At 37.3% G+C, this 22,242-nt stretch overlaps 1 protein-coding gene across 1 annotated transcript; it reads left to right on the plus strand.

Moving 5' to 3' along the window:
* The first annotated feature begins 474 nt into the window (after positions 1–474).
* Positions 475–21,711, plus strand: SMC2 (structural maintenance of chromosomes 2). The gene is given in 25 exon segments (XM_061368804.1): positions 475–704; positions 2,096–2,245; positions 3,858–3,980; positions 4,889–4,927; positions 5,138–5,248; positions 5,425–5,469; positions 6,000–6,233; positions 6,885–7,034; positions 7,691–7,918; positions 8,721–8,880; positions 10,554–10,671; positions 10,987–11,125; positions 11,351–11,470; positions 11,782–11,986; positions 12,659–12,794; positions 14,037–14,161; positions 14,955–15,148; positions 15,456–15,599; positions 15,861–16,055; positions 16,575–16,775; positions 17,626–17,742; positions 19,054–19,214; positions 20,046–20,193; positions 21,558–21,674; positions 21,676–21,711. Coding segments are annotated over 25 exon segments (3,564 nt in total). The 5' UTR covers positions 475–536.
* The last annotated feature ends 531 nt before the right edge of the window (positions 21,712–22,242 follow it).

Here is a 22,242-nt window from a genome sequence, read left to right on the forward strand (position 1 = left end):
CTTGGCCTGGTCACCCGCGGGGCTGTGGCGAGCCGCGGCTCCTCCAGCGAGAACGAGGGGCAGGCGCCATGGCGGCAGGGGCAGGGATGGGGCTATGTTCACAACGTCTTAGCCGAGGCTGTCGTTTTCCTGGGCTTCAGCGCTCCGATGCGGAGGGGCTGAGGAGGTAGCAGTCCTGCAGACTGGAAAGGGAGGCTCCCCTTTTAAAGGCTCGGGCCTTTTCGTTTCTTTCGGCGGCTGCTGTTGTGAGAAACCAGGGTTATGCCAAAGTCTCCATACAAACGTCGTGATTAACATAGTGTAAACTCACATCTCTAAAAGTTGTTGAAATATAGGTACTTGTTGGATTCTGTGCTTTCTGGATCTGGGGTGTAATTGGAATTTTAAGTACAAATGCATGATATTTTTGCTCTAAAAGGTATGCGTTCTTTCAGTTTTCTCATACGTTCAGGTGATTCGTTTGCTTATTTTATTTATTTTTTTTTATAATCCAGATAACTTTTTAAATACTTTGATCCTTGAGAAACTGCGAGAAGATGTACATCAAGTCAATTGTTCTTGACGGGTTTAAATCCTATGCTGAGAGGACAGAAATTCGTGACTTTGACCCGTTTTTCAATGCCATTACTGGCTTGAATGGTAGCGGCAAGTCCAATATCTTGGACTCAATCTGCTTCCTGTTGGGAATCACCAGCATGACACAGGTAAAGACTGAGGGGTCGTTTAAGAAAGATCTTTCTTCTCTCGGCAACAGTTCATATTACTGTCTTGTGTAATCTCAGACAGAAGACCTGAAGTGGTGCTTCTATAAAAAACTGATAGGTTTGTTTATTTGGATTTCTCATGACAGAACTGGGTCTCAGTCAATCTTGCTTCTTACACTGAGATTAAACTACAGTTTCATCAGTATACTACAGTAGCTCAAAGTACAATGCAGCCTAGAACTTTACACTAAAAAAACCTGCTTCACCAGTAGCAGCCTTAAGCTGAGGATTTTTACAGATAAATGCACTAACTTGTTTATTTGCAATTAACTTTTTCACTTCTGAATTGGGTTTTTAGAGTTGGCCAGCTGATTATCAGGAAGTGTTTTGTGCAATGCCTGCTATTTAAAAGAGGATATATTTGCTTTACTCACGAGAAAAAATGTGTGCTCTGACATCAGTTTTGGTGCAAAGATAGACTCCACAACTTGTTAAAGTTGTAAAGTAGATATGCTTTATTCAGCGCTGAGGCACATGGGGAATAGCTCCTCCAAAAGCATGCACTCCTTAGCGTCTTTTCCCCTTTATATTTATCCTCTAAAGTTATGCATATGCGTGAGGCTGCATAACACGCCTATACATATTCATGTCCTATCCCCACTTAGTATTATAATGAGCTAAGAAGTCCTTTGTGCCTGCCCAGTACTGGAGCACCTCTTGTATGAAGATAGGCTGAGAAAGTTGGGGCTGTTCAGCCTGGAGAAAAGAAGGCTGCGTGGAGACCTCATAGCAGCCTTCCAGTATCTGAAGCATGCTGGAGAGAGACTCTCCATCAGAGACTGTAATGACAGGACAAGGGTTAATGGGTTTAAACTTAAACAGTGAAAGTTCAGGTTAGATATAAGGAAGAACTTTACCGTGAGGCACTGGAATGGGTTGTCCAAAGAAGTGGTGAATGCTCCATCCCTGGCAGTGTACAAGGCTCGACAGAGCCTTGGTCTAGTGTGAGGTGTCCCTACCTATGGCAGGGGGTTAGGAACTAGATGATCTTAAGGTCCTTTCCAACCCAAACCATCCTATGATTCCATGCTGTATTTGTGTATTGGTGACTGAAGCAGCCATCTGGTTTGTTGGGTTTTTTTAAACATCTGTTCAGTTTTTGTGAGGAATCTCATGTAGAAACAATTAGCAAGGTGACCAAAATTAGACTGGCACCCTTTGCCTGTGGTTTTACAATGCCTAGCAATCTCCACTAGTCTCACATAAATTCTTGACTTATATCTAGATCTGATTTTTTTTTTTTCATTCATTTCTCCAAAATCTACAGTAACATACTGAAGCTGTGTAAGAAGTTTCTTTCAAAATTCTGTATACCTGTTCTATGAATTTAGGTGCGAGCTTCGAACTTGCATGACCTAGTTTATAAAAATGGGCAAGCTGGAATTACTAAAGCAACTGTGTCTATTATCTTTGATAATTCTGACAAGAAAGCGAGTCCACTAGGATTTGAAAGCAGTGATGAGATCTCCGTATCTAGGCAGGTGAGTCTTTAATATCTGAATTGCTTAGTAGCCTTCATACATTTTTAACATGCTCAACAGAGTGACCATTTTAGGACCAAAAAAAAATAATAATTAAAGTCCTGAGTTTTTGCAATTGAGGCAGTGCTGTTCTGCATGGTAGGTAGTAACACAAACTGTAGAAGCAAATCTAGCATACTAGGTAAAAAAAGAAATAAAAATAATTGGAATTTTTTAAGAAATTAGTTTAATATTGTTAAATGTATCATATCAGTAATGTTTTCTATGGACTTGCACAGAAACATAACAATAATGAAAACATGTTCAGAAAGCATGTTGTTTTCTCTTTTGTGGCTTCTCCTTCTGCTTTAATATTTTCCTCTTAATATATAAACTGTGTGTTGAACTTGGTCTCTAGGAGCAAAGGAACTTTATCATAGAACCATATAATGGTTTGAGTTGAAAGGGACCCTAAAGGTCACCTAGTCTCAATGTCCCTGCCACGGGCAGGAGCACTTTGCACTAGACCAGGTTGTTCAAAGTCCTGTCCAGCCTGGCCTTTATCTTTCTGATTAGGGTGTCTCCCAAATTTAAAGAACAATAATGATAAAACCAAAACAATCCAAACAAACAAAAAAATGACAACTTGTGGATTTTGGGAATTTTCTTGTCAGTGTTGTCCTCAATGAAACATCTTTCTTATATTTTAGTTAGATATTTGTCCTGGGTTCAGCTGTAAGAGTTATTTTTCTCCTTAGTAGCTAGTGCAATGCTGTGTTTTCGACATTAGTTTGAAAACAATGATGATTGGTTTTAGTTTTTGCCAAGTCACGCTGATCAAGGAGTTTTCAGTCTCATGCTCTGCCATTGAGGAAGGGCATGGGAAGCTGTGAGAAAGCAAAGCAACTGGCAACATGGAGGTATAGGGAGTAATTATTGTTTTTTCAAGAACTATTTTGTAACGGATTTGACCACTCATGAACGAAAGTAAGCGAGGGATTTAACAAAACATTCTGTGTCAGACTGTAGAACCGATGACCCCGAAAATGCCACCATTAGTCTTTACCTCTTTAAAGAATAACTTTAAATTCTGATCCAAATATAAACCAGTGCAGAAATATCAGACTGAATAAACAGAAGAGGAAACCAGCATTTTGAGATGGCATTATGTCTGGTACTGAATGACAACACCTAAAAAGGTCTCCCTTGTTAATTTTTTCATTGTTAATTGTTTTAGCAGAAACCCATCACTGCTTTATATGGTGGGAAGTTTGCATCAAGGTACTCACTGGGACAGTCCTCTGCCGAACATAACATCATTCTTGTTTCTGTCCAAAAGGAGGGAGGATACATGCAGCTTCAGCATTGTTCTCAGACTAAAGTCAAAAACACAGAACTGCAGTAGCTACTAAGAAGGAGAAAAATAACTGATACAGCTGAACCCAGGACAATATTTTCAGTGTTTCCTCAGACCAATACGATCTGTTTTGATGTTCTGCATAGTATGGATATATATGTGTATGCAAAGATATATGTTATTTTATCAGGTTTTTTGTTTATTACAATTTATATTCTCATAATATCAAGTGATTTTTAAATCCTTAAAGTTATTTCCATTTCTCTTCCTTTCCAGGTTATCATTGGAGGTAGAAATAAGTATCTTATCAATGGTGTGAATGTTACCAGCACTCGTGTGCAGGATCTTTTCTGTTCCATTGGACTCAACATCAATAACCCTCACTTCCTCATTATGCAGGTATTGTGTGGATCTTTACAAAGTCCAAAAAAGAACAGAAGTTGCACTAAATTTGGGGCAAGAGAGATAGTGGTAGAACACCTAATTTCCTGATTAGAGAAAAGCAGCTTCTTGTCAAGTAAAAATGAAATGTCCTTTAAATAGTTAAGATTTCTATTGCAGCATAGTTTGGCCCTAAAATACATGTTTTGTATCACAAGACCTCATGTAGCAAGCTTTTTTCAAAAACATTCTGATTTTATTTTCCTTTTTGTCTCTTTAACAGATAAGTGTTGCTTTTATTATTATGCTAAAAAGACATAGATTTTCTTTGCTCTTATTGGACAGCATTAGACAGTTTTTTGAATGAAGCTGGTATACCTTAAGTTACAATTAACAAAAGAAAGTGCTGGCCAATTGAAAGAGCCTGTATGAACATCAACACAGGGACTAGAAAAATCACTGAAATATTTGCAAGGAATAATAAAACAGAGTAGAATCTACAGTTTCAAGTGGAACAGTCCCAGCTTGGGGGGGAAGAAGTTTTGCACCTGTTCTGCTTCTCTGTAGTTACATATGAGCTAAATCTCAAAAAATCGAGTTTATGATTTAAGAGCTCATGCAACATCAACTCAGTAAGACTAGAACAAAAAGGGGACATTACTCCTTTAAGATGTAATCAGGAATGTGGAAAATGAGCCTAAGATATAAGGGCCATTTCAAGCTTCCTGTGTGAAGACGTGATGCATTTAAAATTTCAAGAGCTAAGTAATTCAGTAAGCCAGATTATCCTTGTACATGAAAAAATAAAATAAGGAAAATCATTTTGGAATTTATGACATATAAAAATGGGTGGTGATATGGGAGTTTTGTTTGTAAAATTGCATAGTACAAAACCCACCATTATTATTTTATCTTTCTGTTACCAGGGACAAATTACCAAAGTTCTAAATATGAAGCCAGCAGAGGTGAGAAAGTTGGAAGTTTTTTTTGTTTTTTTTTTTTGTCAGAAATTTTACCGATTTATTTTGAATGCCAACAATCAGGGGGAGGGGGGAAAGGGGGAAGGGAAGGACAAAAAGAAGATGGCAGAAGGATAGGACATGTTCAATTCAGTTCTGAGTTGAACCTGTCAAAGAAACATCAAATCTGTGTTGCTTTGCTTTGCTTTATTTTAGATTTTAGCTATGATTGAAGAAGCAGCTGGCACAAGTTTGTATGAAAGCAAGAAATTAGCTGTCCAGAAAACCATAGTGAAGAAAGAAGCCAAACTGAAAGATATTAATAAGGTACTACATGTTGTAAAGTATACTTTCTTTTATATTTGCTAAAGATAACTGAATAATTATTGTAGTGTGTTTTTTTATTTGTAAGGTATTTATTTCCTGTACCCAGAACTAGGTAGTCATGTTTAGATATAAGAGTTTTAAAAATCAGAATATAAATAATCTGTTTTGTGTTTCAGGCCTTAGATGAGACTATCACTCCAACGCTACGTAAACTGAAAGAGGTATGGAAAAACTACAAGAAAAGTAGGGCCCTTTACTGACAAAAAATATTTTTGGCTACCCTGAACCATGGTGGCTAAAATGTGGTGTCATGGTGACACCATGTGGTGTATGGTGGCTAAAACAACAGCATGTTTTCTTTTTTAAGAGAAATAAATCCGTCCAACACAGAAAATGTGACATTCAGGACTTTTAGGAAATCCTAGAAGGGAATGTAGGGAGATGGAAGAAAATAAGAGAACTAGATAAAAGTAGAAGATAAAAGCATATAATAGTTCTTAAAAAAAAAAAAAAAAAACCAAACCAAAAAAAAAGCCCCAAACAAACCCACAAAAAAAATACCCAAACAACAAACCCCACAAAGCACCACCAACAAAGAAGTTGTCAAGTGATACTTCTGTTGTACAGTCAATTGAATTGAGTATTGGGTTAGGTAAGAATTTTAGTAGAAGTGCTTAGAAGATTTCTGTAGCTGTCCTACTTAATATTTTCCATCAAATTTTAGAAGTTTTTCTGATTGGTGTCTTTTCAGGATCGTTCAGCCTATCTAGAATACCAAAAACTAACAGGAACAGTAGAAATTTTAAGCCGCCTCACTATAGCTTATGAGTTTACTTTGGCTGAAGAGGCACAAGTATCCTCTGCTGAGGCATTAAAGGAAATACAGACTGCTGTGAAGGAGCTTCAAGAATCAATGGCTGAAAATGAAAAGAAGCAGAGAGAATTTAATAAAGAAATACTGAAGATGAAAAAAGAAAGGGATAATGTAAGTGAGAACAATCATGCTTGTTTGAATATAAGAGTTTTGTGAGAAGGGAAATATTTTTTGCAGATAATATACTCTTGAATTCTTATTGTCTGGTGGGTTGTCTAGATTATACACTACTTACTGTCATTTTTAGCCATCATCTAAAATACATGTGTTTAAAGTTTTCATTTGTCCAAAATGCTTTGCTTCCAATTGCTGTATATGAATAATAGCTGAAGAATAGAAAGTGCCCTAATGTTTCCACTCTACAGTTAATGTTAAATTTTGACAGATTTTTCTTTTTTCCCTCCCTTTTTGTTGATGTCTCAAAAGTTATACACTTCAAGTAGAAAACTCTTGTTCAATGCAGACTGGTACTGACCTACTTTTGGGGGCAGTAGATTTGGTTAGATAGAGGTTGTCCACAGGGTCTTTATATGCCTATAAATGCAGCTTTTGTCCAGGGACATTGCCCCATGATATGGGTCTTCAGTAGTGTCTTCAATTAGATTAGATTTCAGAGGGAAGAGATGTTCTGAGCTGTTTGCATTGGAGTCTAACTGCCTGCTTGATCAGATATTATATATAGCTGTGAATAGAAAAAGAAATGTTACAAATACTGTGCTTGTTTCTTAGGCTAAATTAAATTACCTTTGTTTCTTATTGTAGGAAGTTGGTGGTGTGCTCTATTCACTGGAAGAGGCTTTTGCAGAAACCCAGAGAGTTTATACTAAGGCAGAAAGTGCCCTTAATCTCAAGAAGCAAAACTTAAAAAGTGAAGAGGTTAAACGTAAAGAACTGGTGAAAAATATGGAGGAGGTAAGACCTTTGTGTATCATTTTCTTTAAACACTAAATTAACTCTCTGAGGGGGACAGCTGTTTTTTCTTGCCTATTATGATAAGAAATCCTATGATTGGCGAGAATTATATCAGGAAACCAGAAACAAATAGTAAGGGCATTGTTTGATTTTTGCGGCCTAGGTATTGATTCCCATTGGTGACGAATGTGATGCATATATAAAGAAAAAGCAAGTTTTTTATTATTGAGAACTTCTGTTAAGCTCAGGATAGATCCCTATAGCTTCAAAAGGATTATGCTTTCTGGGTCTGTGGTGTTCTTAAAATTAAAGGAAAAATCTCTGCATATTTCTGACAGTTGATGGAGTTGTTTGTTTTTGTTGTTTTTTTTTTATGCAAGAGCAGCACTGAATACCCTACTTTTTAGATATAGGGAAGAAAGAGCTATTTATCCTAGTTCTTGGGCAGCTGTTGTCTCTTTCTGTAGATCTTCAGTGTACTCGTGAGGCATGAATGTACTTGGAAACAAAACAAATTCTAAGATCACAAAATCTGACAAAGGGTCATAGAAATGTAGTTGGTTAAACTACTCATATCTCCTCATCTGAGCAACATGAATTTAGAGTTAGTGGGACTCAGGTTCTCTCTTCCTTTATTGTTTTTTATTTTGCCAAAGGATTTTGAAGCGTTTCTGTTAAAGGAGGAGGAAGTAAAGAAGATAAAGAAAGAACTAAATGCTTTACAGGAAGCAAGTGAAAAATATGCAAAAGCTTTAACTGCAGCACAGCTTAATGCTGTGTCTGCTAGCTTATCCAGCAGTGGTGATGGGGAAGAAGGTACTCTTTCTAAGCAGATGATGACCTGCAAAATTGAAATCAGCCAAGCAGCAACAGAAGCTAAACAGGTAAGAATAAAAGCTCTGCCTATTTCAGACCAACTTTCCTCCTTCTTCTGAAAATTGCCTGGAAAACAAATGAGACACTCTTGAAAGATCAGTGAAGAGATTTACAGAATATCTATGCCAGATATTTTGCAAGGTGGCATACATTAAGGTGACTGTTTTGATAAAAATAGAAAAATACCTTCACATAGATATACACCGATAGGGAAAAGCTGTAACATTGCTGTGAGGGAGTATAGAAACTGGCATTTGAAACATAAAGTAGAACTCTTGTACTCAAATGACTGACAGTATTAGATAAAAGAAACTAAGACTTCTGTCTATGATACACATTCATACTATAGACATTTCTACAGTAAAATTTACTGGAATTGAAATAAAAAAGCCTGAGACTGGGAATAGAATGCTCAGAAGAAACTATTTTTTCCTTGGTTAAATTGTGTGCTAGTCACATGACACATCACTACTTCTTTTAAGGTAGAAAATCTCTGCTGGGGTAGTTCTCACAGTGGATTTCAAAGTTGAAAGCATACCTTATCTCACTTAGGGAAAAATTATTTTGGGAGAAGTTGTGTCACACATTACCTTGTTTCTTCTCAAACTGTTCATGTGCTTGCACAAGTTATAGTATCTTATTTCCAAATTGCATATGCACTTTGGAAAGGCTGTTTTTTTGGCATTTCTGCAACCAGTGAAAATTTCCAACAAAATATATAAGCACCTTGCTAGTACAAGTGTTCTAAATCTGCACCTGCAAGAGTCTCTTTGACGATTTTCTGTTTATGTATTTTCTTACTGCTTACAGGTTCAAATGAAGTTGAGCTATGCCCAACAAGAATTAAAGACAAAACAATTTGAAGTTAAAAACATGGATGAAGAGTACAAGAAAGATAAAGAAGCGTTTGAAGCTGTCAGAAAAACAAAAGAAAAAATAGAGAACCAAATGAAGAACCTGAACTATGATGGTCTGTACAGACTTCTGGTATATAATTTTGGGGGAATCTGAAAAGAAATGGAAAAGCATGGTGGGTTGACCCTGACTGGCCACCAGGTGCCCACCAAAGCCTCTCTGTCACTTCTGTCGATAGCTGAACAGGGAAGAGAAAATAAAACAAAAGGCTCTTGGGTCAAGATAAGGACAGGGAGATATTATTCACCAGTGGCAGCCAAGACTGCCTCAACATGGGGAAAAATAATTTATCGCCATTCACAAATCAGAGTAGGAAAATTGCAAATAGGAACAAACCTTAAAACAATTCCCTTCACCCCTTCCTTCTTCCTGGGCTCAACTCCTGAATCCTCTACTTTCTTACCCCCCAAGGAGTTGGGGAATGGAGTTGTAGTAAGTTCAGCGCACATCTTTGCTGCTTCTTTCTCCTTGTATTCTTTCCCTGCTCCAGTGTGGGGTCTGTCCCATTGGAGACAGTCTCCCATAAACTTCCAGCATGCGTCCCTCCCACAAAGTGCAGTCCTTCATGAAACAGACTGCTCCAGCATGGGTCCCCCACAGGTCCTGTAAAGAGCCTGCACCTGTGGGCTGCCTATGGGTCACAGCCTCCTTTAGGCATCCCCTGCTCCAGCATGGGGCTCTCCACAGGCTGCAGATGGATATATGCTCCACATGGACCTCCCAGGAGCTGCAGGGGGACAGCCTGCCCCACTGTGGTCTGCACCACGGACTGCTGGGGAATCTCTGCTCTGGTACCTGGAGCACCTCCTGCCCTCCTTCCTCACTGACTTTGGTGTCTGCAGAATTGCTACTCTCAACATGTTCTTGCTTCTCTCTCCCAGTGTAGTGGTCTGTCTCAGAGACAAACGCCTTAGTAAGGAACGCTTTCTCCCCTTCTCATTTCTCTTGGCTTTTGTTGCTGAGTATGATACCATATGGTATGGAATATCACTTGGGTCATCTGTCCTAGCTCTGTCAGCTCCCAGACTTGCCCACACCCCAGCCTGCTAGCCTTTGGAAGACATTTTGGAGGGACAACCTTGATGCAGTGTGATTCACTGCTCAGGAGTTGCTGAAACACTGGTGTGTTATCAACACCTTTTTTGCTAGAAATGCACAGCACTGTGAGAGCTGCTACGGGGGAAGTTAATACCAACCCCTCCAGACCCAACAGAAGAAGGAACTGAAAAACCAAGTATGCTTCTTTGATGCAGAAAGAAATTTCTCTGGTCAAAGCTGTGCAAGCTCTTGCCTTCCAGAGAAAACAGTTTAAAATAATTCAGTTTTATAAACTTTAGGTCAAATGTTGATGGAGAATTTAAATTCCATCTAAAATTTAGACGGAAAGAGTGCCCAACCTTCCCACTCTTTCCTTGTTTTTCCTAGCTAAAACACTTCTTACAGTTCATTTCTCATCCCAGGTAAATGTGTAGCAGAAGCTACTTGAAACTGTAAATGGATAATCCAGAATGACATTTAAAGAAGCACATCAGACTTCTAAACTCTTTCTTTCAATTTTCAGTATTGTGATATTAATTTGCCTAAACTGGAAATTTACAAAGAATTTTAGAAAGTCTTTCAATTAAGTATTGTCGACATATGCAGGTAAGCAGTGTAGTGTACCATTTTTTAAGCTAATAGATTTCTGTGCTCTGGATGTTTGTCTACTGCTTGTGTTCAACTCTTTAGAAGAAAAAGAAGCAGCCTTTTTAGCAAAAAAGAAGGCATTGACCAATGATATCAGCCGTCTGAAAGAGTTGCATGTAGGCTTCATAGCAAAGTTTCCTCTTCTACGGTTTGAATACAGGTAAGATCTCAGTGTAAACCTCAAGACATTTGAAAATGCTTTTTGGGGAATTTAAGTGTGGCTTATGAGACTTACAGGGTAATTCCATCAATTGATTAGCTCTTGCTTTTCTTTTAATGACTCTGTAACTGACTATTGGAAAGTCTCTTGCCCTGAAGTATTTAATTTAACCATTTTCTGTGGGTTTTTTCCTCATGGCGTTTAGAATTTCTTATACCAGTATAATAAGCAGTATGAGTTTTTAAGTGTAATTTTTTATAATATGTGTGGAAGAGAAACAAACATGTAATTATCGTAACTTAAATTTATTTTAAGAGATCCAGAAAAGAATTGGAATCCCAACCATGTGAAAGGCCTAGTTGTCTCTTGTATCACAGTGGAAGATCTGTCCAAATCAAAAGCCCTAGAAGCAGTGGCTGGTGGGAAACTCTATAACATTATTGTGGACACAGAGGTATGTTTACTACTTTAATACAGAACTTGAATTTTGAGATGAGGTGGTGTGATTCAGGGTTCTTACTGAATGCTTAAGAGTGGTTTGGACCCATGTATGTGTTTGAATTGGGTCAAGAGTGTCATGCACAGTTAATGGCAACTATATATTCACCTTGCAATGCCCTATTGTCTTGCTTTACAAAATCAGTTATGTATTCAGTTATTTGTAACTCTTCTTTTTGAGGTTACTGGCAAAAAGCTTTTGAGAAAGGGTGAACTAAAGCATCGGTACACCATCATTCCCCTAAACAAAATTTTGACCAGGTGTATTAGTGTAGAGAAGATAGAGTTGGCCCAAACCTTGGTATGTAAATAAATACACTGTTTACATTATTTTGCTTGTGTAGATTTTTAATTTTGTTTCTTTGCTAAAAATGTGGGCTTCTCAATGGTTATCCTAATAAGGATTTCTATAGAGCTTGGGGGTATCTTTATTTCTTTTCCTTTGTATCCTTTCAGCTATGTGATGGTTAAATGGATATCAATTATTCCACTTTAAAAAGATTGGTTTAAAATGTAATGTTTTTAGAAAGGGTTTTTTTAATAAAAAAAAAGACAAATCTGAAAATTCTCATAACTTAAGGCATACTGATTGTATTTCATCTGATTTTTTAGGTTGGTTGTAGTAACTTGGATTTACCCCTTTCTCTAATTCAATATGGATCTGAACTGCAGAAAGCAATGGAATATGTCTTTGGAACAACACTGATCTGTAATGATATGGATAGTGCTAAGAAAGTTACCTTTGACAAAAGGATAATAACAAGAAGCGTTACACTTGATGGAGATATATTTGACCCCCAGGGCACTCTGCATGGAGGCAATTACTGATTTTATTCATATAATACTACTGTGTGTCTGTTGATTTGTTTACTGCTCTGCATGCTTTTTAAAAAAATGAACAATAATCTTTTTGTTTAGACTTATACTGGGGATAATATGATGTGTTTGTTTGTTTAGACTTATACTTTTTGTTTAGACTTATACTGGGGATAATATGATGTGTTTGAGCAAAGATTTGTTAAGTCTTGAGCGCAAGTAAGGTTAGACTAAGGAAAAAAATAATGGTGAACTATTTGCATAAAACACTTTAGATTTTAAAAACTTAAGTCTTATTTGCCTATATAATTCTCCTGGAAGGTTGCTTTGAATTCAAGCACTTTTAAAAGTAATCCAGGTACTTTTGAATTGAAAGTTATCACTTTACACATAATTAATAATTTGAGGTAATTTTGAAAAGCTAGTTGATTTCACAAGAAATGCATGTATAGTACTGAGTATGCAGAACTCAGTTCTCTTAACAGGTAGTCTTCTCCACTGAGAGCTACTGTAACTTTAGCCTAGCTGCCTTTCTGTTTTGTAATGAAAACAAATCATCAACCTGCATAATTATTAACGTTTAGAATTTGCTATTTCCAGTGTGGAATCCATTAGTCCTAATTCCTATTAGCTTGACTTTGCCTTTTTTCTTTTTTTTTTCTCCACCACGCAGGTGCGAGCTTAAAGGCTGTATCAGTGTTGGCTGGGCTTCAGGAAATTAAAGCTGTTGAAACAGAACTTGAAACTAAGAAATCTGAACTTCACTTTGTAGAAAATGAGCTGGAACGCTTGAAGAATGTCGCTGATGAGTATGGTTTTCCCATATTATGGGAAATATTCCCATATCCCATTTATGTGACTGAATAAGTATAATATAAATATTTTTGGAGGGCATAGGGCCTCTTGAGAGTGCAGTATGCAGAAAGTAATTCCCTTCCTCACTCCTACCTCTCCTCCCCCTTTTCCCTAATACTATTTTCAAGCAAGCAAATCTAGTTTTTAAACAGCACATGCAAGAAAATTTTGTTTTGCTTAGTACAGGGAGGGGAAAAAAGGTGTGCAATGATGTCTACTTGAAACCACATCAAAGTTTTCCAGTGTTTCATGAAGTCCACTGAATAATGGATCTGTTCTAGCCATATCTTGTAACACCCATAGAGAAGTTCAGTTTGTGATAGCTCTTATTCTTCTCCCAAGGAAATAAAGAATAAAGGGGAATATCTGAGTGATGCTACTATAATGATTTAAATAATTCTAAGTATGTCTGATTTTTCATCTATTCAGATACTAAAGATCTTTTTTAAAGATGGAGTAAGTTTAGCTTGGATATAAGGAGGAAATTCTTTCCTGTTAGCGTGGTGAGGCACTGGAATGGGTTGCCGAGGGAGGTTGTGAATTCTCCATCCCTGGCAGTGTTCAAGGCCAGGTTGGACAAGGCCTTGGGTGATATGGTTTAGTGGGAGGTGTCCCTGCCCATGGCAGGGGGGTTGGAACTTGATGATCTTAAGGTCCTTTCCAACCCTAACTGTTCTATGATTCTATGTTTAGTCAATTCTGTAAAAATCCCTCAAGGAGGTAGTGTTATGTAATATGTTATCTGCCAGCTGGATTTGGTTTTCAAATTGGTATGAGTTCCAGCAAATAGACTTCCAGCAATATGACCAAGAGGTCGTATTTTGACCTTTTAGGTATTTTTTTTTACCTTAATGCTTCAGCTTGGCATCTGTCATGCTGCTGCTTTGAAAAACACGACCTCTGAATTGTTGCTGAATTCCATGTGTTGCATTTGTTTGCTTTTAGTATATCTTACCAGGGCTCCATAACCAAGAGCTACATATATAATAACTTACCTACAAATTTTACCATTACTATTAAAGCAGCTGTACTATTTTCATGCATTTAAGCTTATTCGTCCTACAGTCATCACTGTTTCTCACCTTAGAATAGAAATATAGGTATTTACTTGTTTCTGTATATCCTTATTTCAACTTTGAAATGGAAATGCTCGGTACCCTTCATTATAGCAGTGTGTATCATTACTGTCTTCAAAGGTACCAACAACTGAAGCAGCAGTGGGAGATGAACTGTGAGCAAGCAGAGCTGTTGGAAATGAAGCTTCAGCAAAGTGCTTATCATAAACATGAGGAAGAGCTGCTTGCCCTGAAGAAAACCACTGGTGACGAATATGTTCTGAATCTTTTAACTGAAAACTGTTTGCTGATACTGAGATGGATCTGGCTGTTTCAGTAGCAGAATCTTTGGCCAAGAAAAAGATATTTTTCACTTTGAAAATACTATCTTCATATTTTGAATTTTTAACAAATACGTAGTCTGAATAGACTTGCACAGAGGTGATTCACATAAGATCAGCCATTCTCTTGTAGTAAAGGTTATGTTCTTAAGTGTTTTAAATGTTATAATAAAAGGGAAAATGGCTTTACAGAGATGTTTTAAATTGGATTTAATCCCATATTTGAGTAATCTGTATTTTTTTCCGAGCTGTTTCTGTAGTTATTTAAGGTTAGCCATATAAATAGTTTGCATAGCAAGAAAACATTGGAAAGAAGTATTGTTTGTATAGCTAAGGAAAAATGTAAATGGAAGCAAATGCAGCAATAAGTAAACTTGTAGAGGAAAAAGATGGATAGAAGTGATTCATATGTAGACATATAGTATTCTAGGTATGAAGTGCTATCTTACTAGGTAACCATTTAATTAATTACTTCTTGGTTGTGTGATTTGGCATACACTAGCCCTGTTTTAATGACTGGCCTATTTGGTGCCCTACCAGTAACTGTTAACAGCACACTGTCTTAAAATAGTCATTGAAATAGCTCACTTAGTAACTAGCAAACATGCAAGAACTCTTTTCTGTTAGAGGCAAGACAAATTTATTTCAGTTGGAGTTTAGGATTTGAATTTAAAGGTAAGAATGATGCCCAATCTCTGTACTATATTTCTTGATTCAGCGGAGTGTGAAGAGACATTAAAGAAAATTGAAGAGAGACATCAGGAAGCAAAAAATAAATACAGTCTACTGGAAAATAAAATGAAAAATGCAGAATCAGAATGTAAAAAAGCACTGAAAAATGCCAAGATGCAGCTACATGATGCCAAGAAAAATGCAGAGGATTCAGGCCAAAAAGTGAGAGAAAAGCAGCAGGTAAAACTTAAATTTGTTGGCACTTTTCTCAATGTTGCAGTAATCATAAAATTTGATTCTCCTAAATTTTTAATACTCTCAGTTTTGGAAGTTAATATATTAATCTGTAGTCACTGACATAGAAATTGCTGGTGCCTTTTTTTGTTGCTGTTGTTGTATTTTGTTGTAGGTTTTTCACTTCAGGTTTTTTGGTTTTGTGTGGGATTGCCCCCTGGCAGAAGAATGGGGCACTGTTCATCTTCTACAGCATTTAGAACATCACACTGAATCTTAATTATTTCTGTTTAATTTGAAAACATCGCTCTAGGAGCTTGAAGCTTTACTTCTGGAACTTAAAGAGCTAGAAAAAGAACATACCTCCTATAAACATCAGATAGAGGCTGCAGATAATGCAATCAAACACTATCAGGAACAAGTTAATGCTATGGAAGCTGAGGTGTCTAAGACAAAGGTAAAAGTGAATACTGTTTCATTATCTGTTTTGATGTTACTGAAGGTATGATCCCCTAAAGCTGAAATTATAATGTGTATTTTGTTGTTTGGATTTTCTCACCAGCACTCTGTGTTTAGACAAGGTAGTTACTTTTTGGCTTCTTTGTCACACGTGATTTTTTTTTTTCCCTCTCTTCTTTTTGTGTCCTTCTCTTCTAACTACTGTCCAACAGCAGCCTTTTAAATAAGCTAATAAATGGTTATTTGATTTACTTTTCAGGAATCTGTAGAGAGATCTAAGGAGGAGCTGGACAAGAAAAAGGAACTAATTATGTCACAGGATAAAGAAATTAAAGCCAAACGTGCAGAGATAGCAAAATGCAAAGAACAAAATAATGAATTACAGCTTAAAATTAAAGAATTAGAGCACAGCATCAAGAAACATCAACAGGGGGCTGCTGATGGTGCTGCCAAGGTATTTCAGAACTGTACTTTTCCTTGCATCTTGTGAAGCTGTGCAAAGGAAATAGCCTTTTTGTTCTTCATTTTTGCTCTTGTGCAGCTCTTTGTGAAAAGTTTTATCCCAGGAAGAGGGCTGGAAACTGTAATAAAGCTTATCAATAAGGACTGATAGAGAGTAGATTACAGTGTGATAGTGGTCAATGAGAAGAGCATTCTGACTGACAAATTAAGTAACTAATTAAAGAAGCTAACCCCAAGATTTAGTGACAGTGGCTTAGTACATATAGAGAAAAACATATTCCAAGTAATTATGATGTGAAAGCTCCATTGCATCATCCACAGTCTTGGAAATCATACAAAGCATTATAAAGCTAAACACCTATGCCTTATTGGCATAGAATAATTAATGTTGTGATATCAGGATGTTGGTTTTTTTTTCTTTTTTAAAGTGATTCACATTTGATAAGGGAAAAAAACAAAACAAACTCAATCCCACAAAACACAAAACATCAACAAAGCTTCTTGCTTACAGGTGACCAGGATGCTGAAAGAGCATAAGTGGATAGCTTCAGAGAAACATCTTTTTGGTCAGCCACACACACCCTATGATTTCAAAGAAAACGATCCTAAACAAGCATATAAGAAGCTGCAGAAAATTCAGGAGACAAAACAGGAACTGGAGAGGAATGTGAACATGAGAGCTATGTCTATGCTTTCTGATACAGAAGAGAAGGTAAGCATTCTGTGGTTTAACCTATAAAGACTAGGCAGGTTGAGTATGCAGTATTACATATAACCTATCTTTGTATCTTAATATGGTCCATTTCTGAATACACAAAAAAATAAAACTATGAGATAGCAGAAAACTTTTTGTTATATCTTTCATACTGATCTTAAACTTTTGAATACTTCACCTGTGCACTAGTTTTCAAGGTTATGCATAACCTTGACTTTGGATGGTAAAGAGAGTAATTTAATTTCTCCCTACCCCAGTCCACCCTAAGTTGGCAGCAGAAACATTAGGCAAGGTTTGTGGTATCTATAATAGTATCTGAGAATTATATACTTTATTAAATGTTGCAGGTCAAAATAAATGTTTGTCTTCAAGCATGATAGAATCATAGAATGATAGCTTGAAGGTGGTCTGAGGTTGCCTTGACTTCATCTATTTTGAGGTTATTCCAGTCCTGTCTCAAAAATAGTCCACTGACTGATGCTTGAACTTTCCAGATACTGTTTCATGATTAGAATTGGCCTGTTCTTCCCACCAGCCTCCAGAAGCATCCTTTCTTCTGTGAAAAAGCAAACGAAACATGATTAATTTGAAAAGGAAGTACAACTTTCAGAATAATGTTGGGCTTCCCCACGGGCAATTGTTGAAAATTCTAATGTTTTAATTTGCAAGTAATACCCTAAAACTTAAATACAGAATACACCTAAATGAATGCTTTGGATTTCAAATCTTGTGGCTCATGGCTATTTCATAGTTGCAAAACTGATAAACAGTGAAACTGTAGGATTAGGACAAAACATACTTGAGCACAAAGTTCATTGAAAGCAATCTTTTCTTCTCTTTGCACCAGTACAATGAATTATTGAGGAAAAAAAGAATTGTGGAGAATGACAAGATAAAAATTCTTTCAGCTATCGCCGACCTTGACCAGAGGAAAATTGAAACTTTACATACGGCATGGGAAAAGGTATGACACTTGAGATCTTCTCAGTTTAGCAGAGGATCAGATTTATCTCTAGATCACTGTTGTGCATATCTCAAAAGGGGGAAAAAAAAAAAGAAAATGTCTCTTTTCAGAAATAATCTTCCTTTCCTGTTATTTAAATTACAAAACAACCATTTAATTTCCCCTGGTCCATCTCATTTAGAATAACACTGCAGTTCTCTGATAATCGTAAAGATACAGTTAAACGTACAAAACTACTTTACCGTTCCCTATTGGGGCCCACAAAAATTTAAGAAAGGTTTAGCAACTGCCATGCTGAAATAATTCTCTCACATGGAAGCTGGACAAAACAGTGATACAGCCTATTTTTTTTTTTTTTTTTCATAAATCAGTGTTTGACCAGAGTTAAAATCTGTTTCAGTGTAGTCATTGTTTCTGTCAGTGAAAGGACAGGTAATACTGCTAGAGCAACACCTGAATTTTCTCTTATCTAAGCACTCTGCCTTCTTACTAGTTTTCCCATATCATGAACTACAATGAAAGTATAAAATTTTCACTTTCTACATGGAAAGTTCTTGACACATTCTTATCTGCTGTACCAGGAAAAGTGCCGCTTTTTGGCCTTTGAGAAGACCAACTGTATCAGATTAAATTGCTCACAAATGAATGATCGGTTTCAATTGTTAATTTAATTGCCCGTATAACGAGGTATCACTGAAAAAGTGGTACCTTTTCAGTGCAAAATCATGTTTGGCAAAAAACTAGTGAATTGCATTTAACAGCATCATGGATGGTTGAGTAAGTGTGTTCTCAGGTATGTCCCTTGGCTTAGGAAATCCTAATCTATGTTGACAAAGTTGCATCCTATCCAGTACCTGGGCATTGCTTAAGTAATTCTGTGAAGAAAAGGAGTGGGAAGGATGCCAGTGTAGGCCTCTTACAAGGTGCTTATATTTTTATTAGTCCTTTAGTTGGGAGAAATCATAATTTATCAGTTAATAAAGCTGAGGTAGAGCATAACCATTTCCTTGTCTGATAACATAAAGACTTCCAGTATTTCTTTCATTTGCTCCTTCTAAAACGCTTAGTGTAAGGTGTTGTATATTGATCCTTCGGTGTTGCTTCTCTTTTCAGTACAGAGAAAATCGAAGATTCCATATGCTAATATATTTTCTCACTCTCCTGAACGTACAAATCTTCAAGACATAAGAAGCCATTTGGTCAAATTGGGCAAAATGACTAGAGCATAGTGTAGCTTACCACTAAGTTTCTTAGCTGCTTGTGCTCTTGATTCAGACCATGTAGATGTACCTTTTCTTGTCTAACTTCTAGGTGAATAAAGACTTTAGTTCAATTTTCTCATTGCTTCTGCCGGGAGCCAAAGCTATGCTAGCACCCACCAAAACCCAGAATGTCTTGGATGGTCTGGAGTTCAGAGTTGCCTTAGGAAATACCTGGAAGGAAAACTTAACAGAACTTAGTGGAGGACAAAGGTTGGTGAACTTTGTGGAGGTTTTGTTTGCTTATTTTCTGTTGCAGTATGTGTATAGTTCATATATCTAGCTAATTATAGTTCAGAAATCCAAAAAGTGAATCTTTTTCCCTGCTCAAGTCAGGGACTCTTGTCTTCTTCCAACCTGACTTGATATTGAAAAGATTATTAATTCAGTTCAGCTCAAAGAGGAATCTGACTTAAGACAATGCTTTATTTTGCATATAACAAGCTTTTATTCCAGGGAGAAATAACAGAAAAATTGAGTGGTAAGAAAACGGCAGTAGATTCCAGGTACTACTGAAGTAGTGTTGAATTAAATGCTGCAGCATTTGGGTTGTAATCTAAAATACCTATATAAATAAGCTCTGCCCCAGTGTCGAAAGTAGTGTCACAGTGACAGTTTCCTTCTCCAGTGCTACCCTACACAGTAGCTCTGTGTGCTTCTTTCTAAGAAAACTCTAACAGAATTACAGAAACAGAATTTAGGAAGAGGTGAGACAGATATATAACTTTATCAAGGGCAGAATGCTTCAAGGACTGTACATTGAAAAATAGCACTGCAAAACTCAGAATTGAAAATTGGTAAAGCAACAGCAGGACCTGATCTTCCTGTAAGACAGTAAGTAATATGTTATTTCTGCAGACGGCTTTACATGTTCACAAGTCAGAAGTTACGGAAGAAGCTGCTTCTGCTTCTTCAGAACTCATTGCATGAATCTGCCTTTGCGAGAACATTTTGTTACTACCAAACAATCGTTCTTCTCAGCCAAATCCTCTCAAACAAGAGGGTAAAACGTAACTTTCATAACTTTCTTGTTCTGTATATTAGATCATTGGTGGCCTTGTCCTTGATATTATCTATGCTTCTCTTCAACCCTGCCCCAATCTACATCTTGGATGAAGTGGATGCAGCCCTTGATCTCTCTCATACCCAAAATATTGGGCAGATGCTTTATACTCATTTCAAACAGTCACAGGTATGATCTTGAAACTATTGTGATCATCTATTTATGCCTTTTATTATTTTTAGAGGCAGTCTGCCACTGAAGAATCTCAGCTCTTCAGTGGCATGAGAATAAAATATTCTGTATTTTATTCCAGAGATGTATTTGTAAGTTGTTTCAACTGGAAGTTGAACTGATGATGTGGCACCTGTGAAACTTCAAAGCATTATGTTTTGATGTAAGCCATTGCTGCAATGGCTAAATATGAGGTAGCAACAGGGAAGAGTATCTGTGATATCACACAGTATCGCAGTATGCTAGAGATTGGAAGGGACCTCAAAAGATCATCTAGTCCAATCCCCCTGCCGGAGCAGGAACACCTAGATAAGGTTACACAGGAACGTGTCCAGGTGGGCTTTGAATGTCTCCAAAGAAGGAGATTCCACAACCTCCCTGGGCAGCCTGTTCCAGTGTTCTGTCACCCTCACTGAGAAGAAGTTTCTTCTCAAGTTTAAGTGGAACCTCTTGTGTTCCAGTTTGTACCCATTGCCCCTTGTCCTATCATTGTTTGCCACTGAGAAGAGCCTGGCTCCATCCTCGTGACACTCCCCTTTTATATATTTATATACACTAATAAGGTCACCCCTTAATCTCCTCTTCTCCAAACTACAGAGACCCAGCTCCCTCAGTCTTTCCTCATAAGGGAGATGCTCCACTCCCTTAATCATCTTAGTTGCCCTGCGCTGGACTCTCTCCAGCAGGTCCCTGTCCTTCTTGAACTGAGGGGCCCATGATCGATTTCAGGCATTACCCATATTCTCAGGTGATTTTTAACCTAGTATTCTTTAACCTGAGCTTTGTAAATACTTCATTTTTGACCTTGTTGAAACAAGCCAGGCACTAGTGGAATCTCTGTATGATGCAGCCTGTGCATGAAAAAAATCTGTAGAAGGGAAGAAACATACTACTTCAAGTGACATCTACTCTGGTGGTACGAGCTTTCCAAATTAAGGGTTGGAGGGGAAATGTTTGTTATCAGTATCTTTAGGCAGTGAATGGAAGATCCTGTATTCTTACAACATTTGTGGCAAGGGCTTTTTCAGTGATGGGTGCACCATCACCATGAGCAGATGTTCTGTATCGGGGCCTGTAAGCCAGGGAATAAGGACAGAGTGGTACAGCATTAGCAGCAGAAAATGCTTGTCCTGCAGGCTTATGTTAACCTGTGCAGCACATTCTGCTGACATATAAAATATTTTTATTTTTTTTAAAGAATTACTTCATTTGGCTAATATCTTGGTGGTAAAGGGAATCCTCATTTTGAAGCCTTTTCCATTGCTCTGTAAAGTCTTTATTTGGATGGCAGTATTTACTTTAAGCTTTCTCGTTTCTTTTAGTTTATTGTGGTGTCCTTGAAGGATGGAATGTTTAGCAATGCAAATGTCCTCTTCAAGACCAAGTTTGTGGATGGTGTATCCACCGTTTCAAGACATACACAGCTCCAGAATAAACGGCTGCACCGAGTTCAAGAAGAGCGGGAGAAGTAAATAGCACAAGTGCGAATGTGGAGAACAAGAGAACTCCACTGGTCTTTCAACACTTCCTAAGTGTTCTCTGCACAGTCTATAATTAGACCACAAAGAAATTCTGCCAATTTTTAATATTCCTATTAATGACTAAAAAAACTCATTAAGAATTAGATCTACAGGATTCTGCTGCCTGTAGTGTTAGTTAGACTGGCTGCATTTATTCCTCTTGGTGTGCCCTGTAATTGCGGTCATGCCAGTAATATGCATTGAACAGTTACTTGCATTGCAAGCATGCTGTGAACAGTAAGTAGTCATGTAAACTTACCAGGAACAACTGAAAGTTTTTAATGGAATGAGGAGAACATGATTTGACTTATGTGGGTCTGACAGTGTTGGTCTTGCCTGATGCTGCTTCAGCCAGTTGGTAGCCAAGACCTGTTAAGTTTACATTTCTGCTCCCTGCAGCCTCGCTCGTTGCTTTTATCATTTAGAAAAGTAGATTACTACTGCAATAATGTAGTTATGTTACATTGTTAAGTATTTTTTACATAAA

Source organism: Neopsephotus bourkii, unplaced genomic scaffold, assembly GCF_033783945.1.
Source record: "Neopsephotus bourkii isolate Nb327-2 ecotype Australia unplaced genomic scaffold, CSIRO-AGI_Nbou_v1 NB_1447, whole genome shotgun sequence".
NCBI lineage: Eukaryota > Metazoa > Chordata > Aves > Psittaciformes > Psittacidae > Neopsephotus > Neopsephotus bourkii.